General features: G+C 42.0%; 1 protein-coding gene across 1 annotated transcript in view; it reads right to left on the reverse strand.

Annotated features, from left to right (window-relative positions):
* Window positions 1-17,895, reverse strand: part of ANXA13 (annexin A13) — a 45,207-nt gene extending 27,312 nt beyond the window's left edge. Inside the window, exons 1-2 of the mRNA XM_019631388.1 lie at window positions 17,835-17,895; window positions 16,551-16,676 (exon numbers count right to left, since the gene is read on the reverse strand). Coding sequence (XP_019486933.1) covers window positions 16,551-16,676; window positions 17,835-17,849 — 141 coding nt within the window. The 5' untranslated portion in view covers window positions 17,850-17,895. The remainder of the gene's footprint in view (window positions 1-16,550; window positions 16,677-17,834) is intronic.
* Between the last annotated feature and the right edge of the window lie 1,294 nt (window positions 17,896-19,189).

Genomic DNA, 19,189 nt, shown 5'->3' on the forward strand with positions numbered 1-19,189 from the left:
GAGAGAGAGAGAGAGAGAGAGAGAGAGAGAGAGAGAGAAAGAGAGAGAGAGAGAGAGAGGAAGAGAGAGAGAGAGAGAATCACTGTATAAATCCTCAGCAGTGCCCGTATCCTTTCACTTGCCAGTTTCATTAACTAAGAAACTACCCCTTTCTCATAAGTTAATATGAGTTGGGTTTCTGCCCTTGCAATCAAACTTGTTCTGACTAATACCCATGGACTGAAAGAGGGCTGGCTGCTAGGCCTTGGTTAGTGGAGAATCATGTAACCCTAGAGCCAAAGGGACCTGCAGGGCCACCTGTTGCCCCGCTGCCTTCTGGAATGTGAGTGTGTGGCCCATCTTGAAGTAGCTGTTGTAGAAACAAGTCAGGAGGGGACTTATCCTTGAGCACCTGCCATGCGCCAGGCAGTTTCTTCACTTACAGACCTTTCATCATTATTAACAGGCGAGAGTAGGCGTTAGTAGCCTATTTTGTGGAGAAGGAAAGCTGGGTTCAGACAGATTCAGGAGTTTGTCTGAGGTCTTGCAGGACGCAGGGTTGCTCCCAGCTCAGTGTACCTCTCAGGTCCAGTGCGCCCTCCTGCCTCATACTCTAACCCTGACTGGGGTCTTTATGTTCAGCAGAGAAGTGACATATACCGTTTTCCTTTCCAAATGTTTTGTGGGGCGCAAAAAAACCTATCTGGTGCTTCTGAAGACTTGTTGGCAGGGCCAGCAACATCATTTGTGGGGCTCAGAGCAAAATGAAAATGTACGGCTTCTTGTTCAGAAATCAATAAGAATTTCAGATGGTGACTTCAGAGCAGTAAACCAAGTGCAAGGTCTTTCTGAGCGTGGGGCCCCAGTGCGACTGCACAGGCTGCACGCTTACGAAGCCTGCCCCGCTTTTTTTGAAAGACGTGGTTCTCTGAGTGGGGGGGAGGGGGTGTGGGAAAGAATCTCAAATGATAAATGATGTCTTTGCTGTTTATTAGAAGTATTATGGAGGGCAGGGGAAGTGAGGTGGATTGACCCAGAGCAGAAACCTCCTATTAGGCTGATTCGTAATCCATTCTGCATGTCACTTCAACCTCATCAGTGCAGAGACTTTGGCGGGACGCTTATTACCTGTCTCGCTTCACAAGAGATAAATCGAAGCAGGGACACAGGGTCCTGTGAATGGCTGAACTTATGGGATATGCCTGAGGTCCCTGGCTGAGGGGAGGTGGGGCTGGAGTCCAGCTGGGGGTCCTCTTGCCAAGCCCTGTGCTGGCAGCCCTGTTTCTCCCCCAGAGGGACACTTTTTTTTTTTCTTATTTGCACAAAGGTGCTGCCAGGGCTTGCAGACTTGTTTAAGATCACCTGGCCAGGCAATGGCTGAATGGGAGCCAGGGCTGGAACCAGGACACTCTGACTGTCAGATGTGAAATAACATTCTTGCTCCTCACCCCTTACTGTTTTACTAAGCGGTACCATGAAAACATGTCACAATGTTTACAGAAGTGGAGGGATGGGAAAGAACCCTCTGAGCATGCCCAGTGTGTTTATCCTGGACCAAAAAATAGGTAAGTGTCATTTGATCCAAAATAACAGTGGTATCTGGGATGGGGGTCGGGGTGGCGGCTGCAGTGGAAGAGGATTGAGCCTCATGTGAAGAATGAAGATGTTATTGAGATTAAATTATTTTTCTTTTTTGCTTAACAAATAATGTGGCATAAACATCCATATCAGTTGCACCACCGTCAGCAGGGTAAGGTCACCATCCCCTGACTCCTTCCAGGAACCACTGTTAGCCATGTTGGTTATCTTTCCTGATCTGAAGAGAATTCAGTCTTGTTCCTCGTAACAGCAAGATATTTGATATCGGAGTGAAGGGATCATGTGATGTGATTTTAAAAAAGGGAAAAAGAAAACAGTCTGTTTGGAATTTTCCCCTCTGCATGGCTGGGACTGCCCCCACAATGGACATATTCATCAGTGACTCCCAGTGTTGCTGCAGCGGTGTCCTTGGCTTGTTCTGATGAGCTGGGTAACGAACCTTTCTGGAATGTACACGGAGCAGACATTCCACATCCATTGTTCATTGTTATCGGTTAGGCAGCTGACTTTGGGGCCTCCAGCCTGTTTGCCAATCAGGAGATTTTGGTTTTTTTGAAACCTGAGGCCATGAAGCAGAACTTCCACATAAAGCAGGTCTGCAGAAATGCGAGTCAGACACACAATGAGGGTGTAAGGAACTCCAGGATGGGATCAGAAACGTTTGTGAGAGTTTAGGCGAATTACACGGATATTCTACTTGCTTTCAACTGCAAGGCATAATAGATTATTTTGTTTTAAAACAGGATTTGCACGGACACTCAGGAGACACATAAAAAGGAGAAAATGTTAGATGCTAATAAAAATGATTACAGAAGTCTGGGCTTTCAGCCCACATGAATCCAAGTTTAAATGTGGTTCTGCCCCTTAGCAGCCATGTGAACATGGACCATTAACTTGTAGCCACTGTTTCCTCATCTGTAAAATGGGGCAGTGTCTGCCTTGGCAGATTTGAGGCATCCATGAGATATAGAGGAGCCCCAGAAATGCTAGTTCTCCCTCTGCTTCTTGGGCCACCTCTTGGTTTTTTGTCTTGTAGTGATATTTAGATTTTCAATTCTGCATATTTTGGTTTGCCATATTGAGAGGGAGAGAGAGAGAGAGAGAGAGAGAGAGAGAGAGAGAGAGAGAGAGAGAGAGGGCTCTTCCAATACTTGGCGTTGTGATATGTATCTCCAGTATAGATAGCATCATGTTTATAATGTTTATAATAGGTGGCCATTCAGGATATAGTAGTCAAGTTTAAGAACATGGCTTTCTAGTCAGACTGAATTTGAATACCTGCGTGACTGCTTATTACTTGTGTGACCTTGGGCAAGTTTGGGAACCTCTCTGCACTGTGGTTTCCTTACGGCAAAATGTGGATGACCATAGCGCCTACCTTGTTGGTTTCTTGTGAGAATTTAAATGAAGTCATTCTTGCAAAGCATCTAAAATGAAGCCTGTTAAAATTGAATAAAATCTCTGTATACAGAAAAAAATAAAGTAAAATAAAATAAAATGAAGGCTGGCAGACAGCACCATAAATGTAAACAATATTTGTTGAAGGCAGATCAGGAATGAACTTCCCAGAATATTTTAAACGCTTTCCTACTCTAAAGACCAATTTTCATTGATCACCTGCCGTGATGCCGAGTTCCAGGCATGGATTGCACGCAGGGCAGTTAAGTGGTTAATAATTCAGGCTGTGAAGTCTGGATAGCTCGAGATGACACCCCAATGCCACACTTTGTTAACTTGTCTATTTGACAAGGATGATGAGTCACACCTCAGGGAGAGTGAGATACAACCCTGCTTGCCATCGTGCCAGAATGTCAAGCTCAAAATGGAACCAAATACTATGAACGCCACAAAAGGCCCTGCCAGGTGTCGGAATAAGCTGGAAAGACTCGGTCTTGGTTTTCTTCCTTCTAGCATGTCTACATGTCACTTCTCTATGTCTCCATGTTCCTGCCCCTAAAACAAGGAAATGAATGATCTGTTTTTCTGGAGGGAAGACGCATAGAAAATAAACTGAGATGGGATGAGTTTGGGTATCAGTGTTAGTCACCTGGACAGAAAGAATGCTGAAAATACCTCCTCTGTGAAATGACTCAGGGACATGCCAGCATCAGCACATCGACTGCCCAGGAGGAAGGTCAACTCTTGTATGAAGTTCCGATACCCTCAGCCGGAAAGGCCAGAAGAGACAAACAGACCCTGGACCACAGGCTTCTGTCCCAGTGTAATTCAAGGAAGTCTTAACTCATGATCGAAAGGGAACATTTAAAGGCAATCTCCCTCCAGCGGGGAGCAAACTCTGGGGATGGAGTCTGTGAACAAAGTAGCTGAAGGATATGGTTTGCAAGTTGATTCCTTTGTGCATTGTATTGTAACCAGGATTTTCCAGGACCTAGCCTTAAGTATACACATATTTAAGCACACTCCTACTTGTCAGCCCTGGTGACCTCATCTTCTATTTGGATAGCATCAAGAGTGGAAAATAAAAATACACTATCTTATGAGAGACATGAAGAAATTAAAATGCAATAGATGGCAGGCACATTACTGTCCTCCGAATGGTTCCTCCCTCTCTCCCTGCTTCCTCTCCTCCTTTCTCTTTTCCCCTCCCTTCTTCCCCTTTCTCCTTCCTCCTCCCTTGTTTTCTCACTCCCCTTCCCTCAACAGACAAGTATTGAAGGTCTGTGGTGTGGCACCACTAGGCAAGGGGACTCAATGATCAATGAAACCCAGTCCTTCTTCCCAGAGAAATAAACATGAAAATAGATAAAATGAAAATTGCATTATGGTATGGTAAGCACATTGGCTGTAAATAGCTCAGAGGAGGAAGAGGGATTTTTATGGAGAAGTTGACATTTTTGCTGATTCTTGAAAGATGCTTAGTAGTTAAGCAAGCAAAAAAAAAAAAAAAGAGGAAGAGAAAAGGTAGCGATGGGGGAAGGACCACCAGGAGAGACGACAGCATGGTGTTTCCTGGGCCTGTGTACATGTGTGTTTACTATGATCTGTCTGTCCCTCTGCCACTGCAGAGCAAACATGATTCATCTAAACGAGACATAATGACACGGTGGGGACTTGGGAGTCAGACCTACTGTGTTTAGTTATGCTTTGTCCCTCGCTGGTTGTGTGACGCTGGGCAAGCTGACCCGTCTCCCTGAGCCTTTGCTGTCTGTCTTGAAAGTGGAGATGCACCTGTGCATGGGTAGTGTGAGATTTGGAGGCAGTCGTGTTCGAGACACAGTCGCACATGCCAGGTTAGAATAAGCACTCGGATGGTGGCACGTAGGAGGTGAGATGCTCCGTGACATAGGATGTAAGGGTCATTTGTAAACTCTGAAGTATTATCAAAATGGAGTGGGAGTGGCGTTTTGATTGTTTGCTCTTCCAGTGCAGTTGCCCAGAAGCCCTGGCTTGCTGCAGTCTGCTCAGTAAATATTTGAATGTGGTTGCTTGGTATCCGGGCCCTGAGACAGGAGGGCTCTGAGGAAGTGCTGGGGAGCAGAGGGCAGATGGCTCATTATACACTGATCCAAAGAGGGCTGCTGTTTGAGCTGATCTGAAATCAAGAGGAGGCTGAGGAGATGAGAAATGTGGGCCAGGGTGAAAACCCGGTGGTGGCCTGGGTTGATTAAGCAGGAGGAAAATGGAAGCAGGTGAGGGTGGTGCTGGGGAGAGCCTTGGACACCCCTGAATTCTCCTCAGTGTAAGCAATGACCATTGCCACTGCTAGTTAATGGCACATGAGCCACAGTGTTGGCAATTTGGGCTAAATTTGATTTGGATAGATTTTCAGATCATTACAGAGTTGGGGAAACTGAGGTCCAGTTTGGGAAAGAGACTTATTTGTGGTCACATAGGTACCCCCTTCCCAAGATATCTACCCATGGTGCCATTTCTCTCTTTATCCTTTGTAAGTCTCTATTTTCCCATCTGAAAGATGGTAACAATAGTACCTTCATCTTGCGGGTTGTTATGAGGCTCTGTATCAGAAGTGCTTGGCAGGATGCCCAGCGCGTGGAGAGTACTCAATGTTATCATTATTATTTATTTATTTATTATTATTATTAGTTTCAGGTGTATAAAACAATGCAGTAGTTATCCTTTCACCCCTCACACAGTGACAACCCCTCCCCTGATATCATACTTATCTATTACAATTCCGTTGACTCATTCCCACACTCTACTCCACATCCCATGACTATACATGTATTAAATTATAGTTGACACATAATATTATGCAACAGCAGCTTCAGATGTGCAGTGCAGTGGTGGTCAGGTCTCTACACCATCCATGAAGTGGTCTCCCTAACAAGACATAAGTCCACCTGGCCCCCTAAAAAATATTTACAACATTATTGATTATTTTCCCCAGACTGTCTTTTCTATCCCTGAGGCCATATTGTAGTTACCAATTTATGTTGTCTCGTCCCTTCTCCTTCTCCCTCATCCCCACCCCCATCCCATCTAGCAATCATCAGTTTTTCCTCTGTGTCTCTGAGACTATTTCTGTTTACATTACTCATTTATTCAGTTCTTTAGATTCCACATATAAATGTCAATGTTTATTATTTCCTTCCATCTTGACCTGATTCTTATGGAGTGCTGAATAAGCCCCTGAAATAGTACTTTGTGTAGCACATTTAAAATAAATGATTACATACTTTTGTTCTAAATCAGACACCATTTTATACTTATCTATATGTAGTAGCAGAAGCTAAGTGTTTAAGAGGAATTTATGGGAGGAACCACTTAAAATTGCAACTTACAGCAAAATATAAAGTACTTACTATGTGCCAGGCACTGGCCCAAACAATTTATATATAATAACTCATTTAATCCTCACAACAACCATATGAGGTAGGTATTCTTATCTCCTATGGATGACAAAACCAAGACCTAGAGAAGTTAAAAATTTGCCCAAGGTCACACAACTAGAAAGTGATGGAATTGAAACCTACATAATCTGGATCCAGAAACTCTACTATTGACCAATTTTTTTTGTCCCTGTCAAAAATATATATGTATATTTATATATATTTTATGTATATACAGTAAAACCTTGGATTATGAGTAACTTGGTTTGCGAGTGTGCCGCAAGATGAGCAAACATTTCTAATATATTTTAACATGGGAAATGAGCGATGTCTTGCAATACAAGTAGTTTGTTTCTGGAACGAATTATGCTTGCAAACCAAGGTATTTATATATACTTTGGTTTTATATATATATATATATATATATATATATATATATATATATATATTTATATATATATTTTAAATTTAAGGGTAGAAAAACTCAGTTCAACTCTAAAATGCTGGTCTTTTACACAAACACCAGTTGAGACCTGGTACTTGTCTGCTGATCAGAGAAGCCAAGGACCCCTTGCATAGCCATGGGATCTATAAATGTTCTCGATGACGAGACAATAGGAAGTGAAATTTTAAAAAATGAAGGCCAGTTACCACTATTTGCAAGGCAAAACGAACAGCCTCTCCTGTGAGTGAAGTGTGTATACAGGACACACATTATTGTGTACAGGCATTGTTGTCAAAGCCTGCTCTCAATATTTCTTCTGAGTTGAATGGAATCACCTTTTGTGCTTCTCATCTGTAAACTGGGACTAATTCTTGCCCTACTCTGCAGAAGCTCAGGAAGATGGAACAAGACAATATGATTCATTGTGGCATTTATCACTATAACCAGCATGTGGAAACAACCCAAGTATCCATCAACAGATGAAGAGATAAAAAAAAGAAATGGCATATAATATATATAATTCTGGGTCCAGATCATCTGGGTTTGAATTCCATACTAGCTGTGGGAAGGTCATACTTATGCTGAAGTTTGAAACATTTAATGTACCCAATCCCCTCATTTTACAGATAAACCGAGGCCTGGTTGTTAAGTCACCTTCCCAGGGTCATCTACTTGCTTGTGGAGAAACCTAAACTCTTCTCTCTCAGGATAATATATATTTTTTAAACTTCTAACTGATCACTTATCTGTACTTGGAAAACAGTATGAATGCAAAGTACTGTACTACTAAATTTCATGAATTCAGAGCCAGGAAATATCCTGGTGACATTTACACAGACATATTTAGTAGACATTGATGGGCAATTTGAAACAGAACAGAGGGGCCATTCACATCTTTAAACAGGAATCTTGGGTGATTAGTGGCATATTGTTTCATTAAGTTGATCGTTTCTTGGGCACAGTTTCCTTGGGACAATAAATTTCATAGAAAGTCTTGCTTTTTTTTTTGGTTTTAAATCAAAAGCCACTTAAATGCTTGACAGAGAAAAAGTAAAACTACTAAATAGAAAAAATGTATATATTGCAGTGAACTCATTTGGGTATATTTAAGCACAGTGTCAATCTTACAAGAATATTTGGTATTTTACCATGTAGTTATTGCTCCATTTTGATTAGGAGTCTCCATGGTCACACAAACTAATGGCAAAGTTGACCCCTCCATTCTTAGATACTCTTTGTCCCCTTGGTTTCCCTTTAGAAGTCTAGTCATCAGGGAGGTAGACCAGATAGCCAGGAAAGTGTGTTAGGAGGCTTGAGCTCTGTTAAGCCTGAGAAGGGTTGCTGAGAATGCACAGATCTGTTTGCTACTATTGATCCATCCTTTCAGGGATGCAATTTTAAGGGTAGGGATACTTGCATCATTGGTCAAATAAGGCTGAAAATAGAGAAAACATCCACTTGGGTCAGATCTCTATAGAATTTACTTATGTATGCTGACCATGTGTTATGAAAATTGAGTGAAACTTTTTAGATTCAAACAATGACCTTACTTCTAAATCTGGGACTATTTATATATTGGCATTTTAAGAACAACTTTAAATGAAGATTGGTATGATTAGGCCATTTTCCAGAAAGATAAACTTTCTTAGGCTATGCTCTTTGGGTTATATATGTCAACGTGATATTTACCAATCAAAGGTGAAAACAGGGTTGGGCAGGAGCAAGAAAGAAGACCTGACCTTAAGACTCTTCAACATCTAGTGCCCTAAGGGGATGGGCATGTTGTTCCTGGAGTTACTAACAATATACTCAGAAGTGCAAACAAAGTGACTGGCCTGCCAGCACTGAGCTCTGGTATAGGGACACTGAATGGGGCAGCCCTTTGGGGGCTACATCCAAACAGAGGAGAGGTGAACAAATTGACACATGATTGTTTCAGTCAGAGTCTCCCCAGGTGAGCGCTGCTTATCTAGGCAGGAAAATCAGCAACTCAGCAGCCTCATTACTGGGTGTTTTCGCAGGAAAGGCCTTCTTACTCTGGCCATCAGAAGTTACTGAGGGGCAAACAGCCTTTTGGGTGCAAACTGCTGCCTGTCAGCTGCTGTCACCAACAGGAGGACAAGGGTCACTCTTCAAGATGGGTTGGCGTTTACCCTGTGATAAGAGAGGCAATCAGTGTGAAGAAATCCTGGGCTACAGGGGCCAGGATGCATGATTACTGGTAGAAATTCAACCAGGTAAAGACATCATGGGGACATCTCCTATGGGGACTTAGCCTCTATTCCCCGTCTAAGGTCTGTGTCTAATGAAGCGTTTCTCAACCAATGAGGAACAATTTTACTTCCCTTGGGACATTTGACAATGCCTAGAGACATTTTTGGTTGTCACAAATAGGGGAGTGCTACTGGAGCTAGTTATAGAGGCCAGGGATTCTGCTAAACACCCTACAAGGCACAGAACAGCCCCTCACAACAAAGAATTATCTGGCCCCAAGTGTCAATAGTGCCAAGATCAAATGTGCTAAGGGTCTACAACCCTGGCCTAATGGCTGTAATAATTTTGTCAACACGTTATTTTAAAAGGTGTTGAGAAGGCTGAGCTTCTCCTGGTAAATTGCACATAAGTACGGACTAAAGCAAGGTCCCCAGTCACAAAGAGCAAATTGCTGTGGTTTCCTAAAAGGGAAGATTGGAAGTAGACCGTGATGTCTTTCTTTCTTTCGTTTTATTTTTTTGTTGGTTTTTTTGGTTTTTTTTTTTTGCAAAGTAACCCAGATGACAAATCTGAAAGATGAGTACAGAGGTAAGGTAACTAGGAGGAAAATTTGAGTTCAAGTCGGTCCAAAGGGGAGAAGCCTGTCATCACCCCTGCTTCTTTGTTTGTGTCGTATTTGCTATAGACATCACAGCCTCAACTGGCAGCCTCAGCTGGCTCATTCTCAGGGGCCCTTTAGTACAGTGTTGGGCTGGAGAACTCAGAGTTTCTTTTGGAGGCAGAATAACATGCATTGTCTGGAAACAAGGTTTTGTGTCCTGGAGTGCTTTGAGGTTGTCCACAGATTGTTTGGGGAGTTAGAGACCCCTGAAGAGTGTTAAACCTCCAGCTATCCAGTTACTGCTGTGTTGCAGCAACAAAAGTGAACCTGGAGGATAGTGTGGTAGTGGGGAAGTAATGGCTATTTCTCAACCGTGAAACAAACCATGCCTTCAAGAGTTATGAAAAATGAAGCACTTTTCTCATTAAAAAAGAATTATTCATTTCCTTCTTCTATTGTCAAAGTCTGGGGTTTTTGTTTTGTTTTGTTTTGTTTTTTCCAATTCAATAAGAGCATGAACTTGGGATTCATTGCTTGCAGGAAAAAAAGAAACAAGTGTACTCTGAGATCCTCCAGAGTCAATGATAAGTGAGCAGATGGAACTGAATAAAGAAAATGTTGGGGGCTGAGCTGGGTAGACCATTGCAGCATCAAATGGTGCTGTGTAGTGGGGGCATGACCAACAGTATAGGCAAGTTTTGTTTTCCGGAATTGGAACAAGGGGAAATTAGTTAATTTTGGTTTGAGAAAATTCTGGTCTAATCAGGATTCAAAGAAAGAATTGTTTTTTTTCCGCCGGGTAAAGAAGTTAAATTTTCGGTTAATTCCAAACTTATTCTTTACAAACCATTTTAAAAAAGATATTTTTATCTTTCTTTTCATTCCCACCATAATTATCCAAACCCCCCATCACCAGAAGGATGAGTAATTACACTGCCTTTCCATCTGATCTTTAAGTCTTTACTCTCTTTCTATTTTACTCCATTCAACAGTAACTGCAGCAGCAACAGTAACAGTGGTAATGTTAATAAGAATAGTGATAAGAAAGCAATAATGATAAAGCAATATCCCCCACCCCCAAGGAAAGGTAAGGCCAACCTTGGCCTCACGATAGTCCAAGAAGTAAGAATATGACCCAAGCCAATCAGAATTTTTCCCTGACATTTTACATGTAGATGCTTAGAGAAAGAAACTCTTGTCTTGGAGGTTATTAACCTGGAGCTATGCGAGGCCATGGAATTCTCTGTGGAGCCGGAACTATCTGTGGCCATGCCTCCCTCTCCTCATCAGCTCCTTTTGCCACCCACAGGAAAAGCTCATTTTCAGTGGAAGAGAATGAGGCCAACACATAGAAAGAAGGAGAGAGAGAGAGAGAGAGAGAGAGACAGAGAGAGAGAGAGAGACAGAGAGACAGAGAGACAGAGAGAGCGAGAGAGCGGTGCTAGCAGCCTTGGGGATACGTCATGGCTATCCTCTTCCCCTTTGTCAGCGATTGGTCTAGGGATGGGCTTGTGACCAATTCTGGCCAATGAGATAGAAAGGGATGTCTGTTGGGGCTTTCCAGAAAGATTTTCTCACTGATAGGGGTGTGGTACATGAGGAGAAAGGCACTTTTTCCTCTATCCCCTTCTTTTTTGCTTGTGACCCTATCATGTGAGATCATTAACTGAACACGTGACCATTATCTGGCACCCATGAAGGGAGACATTGCCAGCACATCAAAGGGTGGCAGAAGGAAAGGCAAACAGAGTCTGGGTCCTTCATGCACTGCTGAACCAACACCGGAATCCCCTCCTTTCAGACTTCCTGTTAGGGTTGATAATCAAATATCTTTTTTATTTAAGCCTCTGTTAGTCCTGAAGTCTGCTACTTGTAATCACACACATGCTATGTTAAAAACAAAGCAAACAAAAGTGACTGTGAGATCATATGTCCCAAACTACCTCAAGCCCAGATCCAGCTTCCTGCTAGGCATTATACCCAGGTATACCACCGATATCTCGGACTAAACAGGTCCCCAAACCAAACTCATCCTCTTGCTTTGCAAACCTCCACTCTGCCTCATCCCTAGGATGCACCGCCATCCACCTGGGCACACAAGCCAGATTCCTGGGGGTCACCCTAGTCCGCCTCGTCCCTCACCTCCCATATCCCATCAGTCAGCAAGTTACGTTGATCTGACCCTTCAGTCAGACTTCTCCAATTCCATCGTCATTGTTTTACTTGGGGCCAGAGGTTCATCATCTTTCTCCAGGGCCACTGCCTCCCACGGGCTTTCCTTGCCTTTGGTCATGTATCTCTCGAAACCTGTCTCCACCAGCTTCCAGCAGGGCCCATTCAAAGGGCGGCTCTGACCTTGTCATTCCCTTGTCTGAGATCCATTAAGCCTTCCCACATGCCTAAGGCAGCGGTTCTCAAAGCGTGGTCCCTCATTTTTCCTGCACAGAATCAGTTTCTCCACTGTCTAATTTCTGAACTTTGTTACAAGGGACACACTTCTATTAGTGCATCCATCACACATCGTTATAATTATTTATTTGTTTGCTTCTGTTGCTAGACAGAGGCGTCTTATTCCCCCTTGTATTGTATTCCTCCTTGTATCTACAGAGCCTCAAACAGTACCTGGCTCATGCTAGTTCCTCTCAAAGAATGTGTTGAATGAACTGAGAAGACGGAGGGTGGTTTCCTTCCTCTAGGCTGGCAGAGGGGCCTCTCTCACTGCCCTTTCCCTGCGCAGCTCCACGATGAGAGTTGGGAGAGAGTGCAGCCTGGGGCGGGGTGGAGTGGGGAGAGCAGAATGGGGCAGCTCTCTGGGTTGCATTTGGTGTGAGACGTCTCGGGAGGAGGGCACGGTGCTAAATAGGCTTTAAAGGTCATCATCCAGGCATCCCAGTGCAGAACGGCGGGAGGAGTTCATAGTCAAAGCTGGGGCCCAGCTCCACCCTAGACCTGTGAGAGGCTTTTGCTTCCACATTGCTTCTCAAACTTGAGGGGACGTCAGGGTCACCTGGAGGGCTTGTTCAGTTGCAGATTGCTGAGCCCTACTTCCAGAGTTTCTGATTCCGTAGATCTGGGGTGGGGCCCAATAATTTGCATTCCTAACAAGATCCTAGATTATGCCAGTGATGCTGGTCTGGGGCCCACATTTGGGAATCATTGCACTAGAAGAATACCTGATATTAGACCCATGGTTCTCAACTTTGCATACATTAGAACCACTTGGGGAGTTTTGTAAAATCCACATGCCAGGACCTCACCTACACATTGGTCTTGGGGTGTGACTGGACATAGGGATTTGGACTCCAGCTGAGCAGAACATTGGTTTAAGGTTTATTTAGAAAATGTAATGAATTGATGAATTCAGCAAACTTTTATTGAGCATTATCGACATGCCAGGCATTACGTTGGTAATGGGTATGCAAAGATGAACCAGACACAGTCCTATCCCCAGAGAGCCATGCAGGGCAGATGTATAAACAGCTCTAAAACCACATGGGAGAGGAAGGATGGTGTTATACGCAGAGTATGATGGAAGCACTAAGAAAGAGCATCTAATCCAGCTTAGGGGAGATGGAGGAAGCTCAGGATGGGGATAGAGAGATGATGAGACGATGACCCACTTCAGTAGTTTCAGAAATCCCAATAGTTTAGCTTCTAGGTGTAATATGAGCCTTTACTGAACCCAAGGCATGGTGTGAAGAAGAACTTCTGCCTAAATCCAAATCCATGCTTCACCTCTTACTAGATGTACATCCTTGGACCAATTACCTGGCCTTTCTTTGCCTCATTTCCCTCATATTTAAAAGGGGAGTAATAACAGTATCTCCCTCATGGAATTGTTGGGAGGACTAAACGCCATGACATATGTGGAGTGCTTGGTAGAGTGAAGGGCTCAGAAGCCATGGACCACAGCCCACGCCCTCAGTACAGCTCACAGTCTAGTAAGCACCCACAAACATCAGTTATTATAACCACCCTTTCAAAAGGCCCCCTTTGAATCCCCAGTCAGACCCATCATCACTGGGAACTTGGGTTCTTGTTACAGTGTGGTAGAGCAGACAAGCCAGCGTGCCTTGGGACATGTTTGGTCCCATCCCCTACACTGAGTCACCCCAGGCTCCGATGGCTTTAGAGTTCCTGGGTCAGTTTTACAGTTTGCATGTTCTTCCTTCTGTCAGTGTGTTTGTCTTTGGCAGCCCTTTTTCCACCTCTTTAAAATGACAGCTTTTTCTTTACCATAGACAAGAAACCCTAAAGCCAAGATTGTGTAATTGTGTCTAACCCATAGCTAGACTTCGAATGGGAAACCTGTATTTAAGTATAGAAGGTAGGCTTTAGTGCATGTCATGTTTTGACATCAGAGGCCCTTTTTGTTTCCTCTTATACTCGTGGTGGTGTTCTGAAGGACTCACTTTCTGGGATAAAATATGTCCTGATAAGAGAGATATGACTGCCTGGTCTAGACTGGTTTCTGCCTGGGGTTCACTATGTTTCTTTGGGTTTGGGGGTCACAGTTTAATGCATGCTCTCGATTAAAACCATACTTACTTTTATACCAAATTCTCAGTCACATGTTGACTTGCCTCCAGAGCCTCCCTTCTTTTCTCAGGAATCTGGACCTATTTCCCTCTTGTCATGTGGCTCCCAGGTGTTCCTCTCCACCTTCACCTGAGCTCCCCTGGTGTTCACCTGCCATACGTCCCAAACTGTTCTCCCTTTCAGACAATATTTATGTTGACTGAGTGTTGGCACAAGGAAGTCATAAACATGGCATGTTCACAAACACTGTGGGCAGCTCACAGAGCAGGTGTTCCCACATTTACATGTTGGTTTTCATTTATGGGCACTCACAATGATGCCTGCTGTCGTGGGCAGTGTGCTGATCTGCTCTTGTAAGGATGGTGGCACGCCCCAGTCGGGGTTTCTTGAACTCTACTACACGTGAGCATCGCCTGGGGAGCGTTTACAAATCCCAGTGCCCAGGCCGACCACCAAAACAATTACCTCAGACTCTCTGGGACTCAGGCATCGGTGGTTTTTAGAACTCCCCAGGTGATTCCAATGTGTTGCCAACTTTGAGAACTTGTTTCCTAATCCAGTGTTCCTTGACTTCAACACACATAAGAATCATGGAGGGTCTTGTTAAAATGGAGGTCTGTTCAGTAGATCTGGATGGGCCTGAGGTTCTGCATTTCTAGCAAGCGCCCAGGCAAGTGGATGCTGGTACTAGTTCAGGATCCAACGCTTTGAGTAGCAAGGCTGTAGTCTGGTCTAGTGCCTGTTCATCAGCCTTGAAAATAGTTTTCCAGAAATCACAAGTCTTCTAAAGTTTGCGATATTTTTCCACATGTATCTGTGGTTCCCCTATATCTCTCTCCCTCTCTATTACTCTACCAATATTCTACAGCCACACTCTTATGGCAAAGTCATCTCATTATTGATCTCAATACTTGCTTTTCCACTAGGCTCATGCAACAGAATAGACGGTCATCTAGCTAAGCCCGAGCAAGTTTTTCAGTGGATCTTATTTTTCTGTCTGTGCACAAAGCTCACTGAACACAAAGACATGTTTTCCAGGCTAAGCAGACTCTTTGAACATTGTGTAATTTATCAAATGATAATAACCCAGTATCTTCGGTTATTACTGCTCCAAATAGGTTAATCACAAACACTACGTCTTCGGGTAAAAAAAAAAAAATCATTAATGATGACAGAAGGATTGGGGGAAAGCACAAAGCAAAAAAAGTAATTTTCAATGTTCAGAATTGGCTAGGATTCCATATTACAGTACCTTGGAAAATGTGATTTCCTGGCCAAGACTCCATTGGCTTTAGAGCAATGTTTGTCAAATAGTTATCTGTGGACCCTGGTCTGTGGACATATTCTTGGGGATTCGAAACTTGCCTAGAAGGCTTTTTAAATAGTGGATTTAATGCTGATAATAACTTAAAAACTAACATAAAGCACATTGCATAATTGGGGTGACCAAGAGCTAGCACATGATGTCAGTGCCTGCATTTGTGTATCTATTTATGATTGTGTATATGTCCAATAGTCATACTTTAATTGTTGCAGGCTAATGATAAAAGAACAAAGAGCAGAGAGAAGTTTAATATAAAAATCATGCATTTTAGCCAAGAGAAGGCCCAGTTGTATCACAGGGAGTCTTACAAACGAAAGTTTCATAGTAGTTTGAATGGAGAAACATGATAAGAGAACTAAGAAGTCACATCATATTGTAGACATGCTGCAACTCAAAAGAAATCATAGCAATCCATAGGATTTTTACATTGAGCATGACCATTTAACCTCAACAAAGTAACATTGTCTATTACACTAAATCAACAACATACATTCACACATCTTCGACTTGTATTTTACTAGTATTTAATTTTGTGAATTTGTTTCAGTTGCTTCAAAACTTCAAGCACTGTAGTTTTAAGTTTGTACATATTCAAGTCACTTTCTAGTGTAAATAATTTAAGTCATTACTGGGACAATTTTTTTGTCCTTTAAAAAGGTTTTGCATTTACTTATATAGAAACACAGTCTTAGAATGTATTCATTCCTTGTGCACATGTTAAATCTGTTAGTATTTTCTGAAATGTCCTCATAGCCGCATCATGGCATCATGCTGTCCATTTTAAGACACTATTAAGGGGACACTGTTAGGGAACGTAAGTCCAGTCCCTAGATTACATTTTTATATTAGCTGCAAATATTGGAGCAAATATTTTCCGGGGAAAATTTTCCCTGCATGGAAGTCATGCCTGATGATGACATTTTTAGACTAGAGGATTGTGGAGGGCACAATATAACAAGTTATTGGAGAACAACACTGTGCCCATGAGAGAGCCTGATTATACCTATAATTTAGAGGAGGGGGGAAAAAAGTGCTTACAGGCTGATGGGCCTCGGGTTCTCCACTCCCTGATGGGTGGCTGAGAGGCTGCACGGCTGCTGCTGAGGGTTGGGTGTCCCCTTTGGGCAACTGTTGACTGCCCTCTGAGAGGGAGTAAGACTGGCTCTGAGGATTCAAAAAAGAAATATATAAAAATGCTAGACCACTCACAAAATCCAGCTGCCCCATGGGGTTGACTTTCAAGGGATGAAAGAAATGCAGGGGCAAATGATTGTTCCTGAGGTCCTCTGCATCTATCAGAACTATTTTAAAGTAAGTTTCAGTTCCTCTGAAAGTTATTCTGAATGGAAGGCTCATGATCTTGGTTAGTATCAAAATATTATTTACAGATGATTTTAAAAAGTAACACCTCTCCAAAGGAGAGATTTGTAGGTTTGCAACCATCTGAGTGCAAGTTTAATTTGTAGCAAAGGAAAAAAGAAACATATAAACAAAGTTATAGCTTACAGAAAAGTTTGGAGTTTTCTTCTGTTCACTCCTAGTGCACACACAATAAATCACTCTTGCACTGGGAAGCTATAGTAGGTGCAGCAAAACCTTAATAAAATTCTTACTGCAGCAGCTTCAGCCATGCATTTTTGAATGTAAAACATCAAGATTTCACTCTGACCTGCCTTGTGCATAGTTGGTTCCAAATGGTAGCATTTTAGTCCATTTTTAGTCCTTAATAGTTTATAGACACACACTTCACATGAACCTAGACATTGCAGAAGACAAATAAAACATTGGGTCCAGTCCACGAGTATGTGAAAATATCTGGATGTTTGATGCTTAAATAATACTAGAATACTGAAAGATGAAAATCTTTCAATCCAAGTTACATGGCATTGCAGGAGTATTTTTATCCTGTCCTACTAGTATTTGTAGCAGAAACCTGTCTTCCCCATAAAACTGATGGGCAGACTCTATAAAGTTTTGTGCAACTTCACTACAAATGAACAGCTTGAGTCATACATTCAGTATTACATGAGAAATACATGTTCAATATTCCCCCCCACCCCCCTTTTTTGAGGCACTATGTACTACCTTATTTTAAACACTTCTCTTTATCCCCTCCTAAGAGATTTTTCACTATTGGAGAAAAAAAGATATGCCCAATGCATTTTAAAAGCATGGTATGCTGTTGTGAAAACCAATAATGAGGGGGTAATCACAATGATAAAGAATAAAAGCATCAATCACGATTTCACAGTTTAAATTTTTCCACAGGCTAACCAAATTAAAACTTCGTTCGTTTGATTCCCAAAGGCAATAAATACTTACATGGCGATTGCCCATTTTCGTTTTTCAGAGATAGTTGTTCTGTATTTCATTAAGAGATCAGGTCTCCTGAAGGCCAAGTTTATAATGGTTTTCCTAGGACATAATATCTCTAGAGTTTAATCAGTAACTTTTGGCATTGAATTTGAATACATTGTTGGGGATGGGTAGGGAGTGGTCATAGCTACAAATGAGCGTAACCTGTCCAAGCTGCCTTGCCGGCCATTTTTAAAATAAGATATTTATTAATAAATGAAGTGTAGGTTTTTTTAAGTTGAGTAATTTATTTTAAAAAAGAATAACTTATTTACAACAAAAGGGCTGAACCTGTCTCACTCCTGGATTACTGAAAGAACTATTCTTGAGTGTTCATTTAAAATTTCATACCTTGTAATAAAAGCATTAACCAAACCAGACTGGAAAATCTTTCTATTTTATTAACATCACTATTATTAGCACAGAGAATCTTTTTGAGGGCTACACTGAGTTATATTAACATTCTTTTTATAATTTAGCTAGCTTTTAAATTTAAAAAGTAACATGTGCAGATGGCAAATATTTTTTTCTAATAATATGAATAGGTATCATTAAAAGTAAGCCTACTGATCTCCCAGTCCTTTTTCCCAGTGGTTTCTTGTGAATCTTTCCAAAAATGGTACATATACACAGCTCCTGTTCTCTCTCTCTCTCTCTCTCTCTCTCTCTCTCTCTCTCTCTCTCTTTCTCTTTCTCTCCCCTATTTTTTTTCCTCAAGAAATAAGTTTGTACAATGCATTCTGTTCCATGCCTTGTATGTTTCATATACTAAAGAGGTACATGTCATCGACACACATTTTTTTTCCAGTGACCACATGGTAGTGTATTGTGGGAATGAACCAATTCTTATTTCATCAGTCCACTATTCAAGGTCAATTAAGTTCTTTCGTCTTCTGCATGAGTCTTTGCATATGTGTCCATGTTTATCTGTAGAATAAAATCTTAGAATGCAATTGTTGGCCAAAGAGTATGTGCATTTAAAATCCCAGTAGATGCTGCCAAGTTGTCCCTCACACAGATATAAAAATGCTGAACCACTCTCGAAGATAAGCTGACCCATGAGGCTGACTTTCAAAAGACAAAACGTATACCCCTACTGTGATAACATGCCAGTGCTCATCTCCCCACATACTGGCCAACACTAAACATTATCGAAGTTTTTATTTCTGCCAATTTCAAAGATAAAAAAATGGCTATCTCACTATTTAACATACATTCCTTTCCTTTGATAGTCTTAAAATATGTCTCATTCCTTAGAATTCATTTATATGAATTTTTCTGTGGTCTGCTTATGTCCTTTATTTTTATTTTGAGTTATTAAT

The sequence above is a fragment of the Hipposideros armiger genome, unplaced genomic scaffold, assembly GCF_001890085.2.
Source record: "Hipposideros armiger isolate ML-2016 unplaced genomic scaffold, ASM189008v1 scaffold_997, whole genome shotgun sequence".
NCBI classification, from domain to species: domain Eukaryota; kingdom Metazoa; phylum Chordata; class Mammalia; order Chiroptera; family Hipposideridae; genus Hipposideros; species Hipposideros armiger.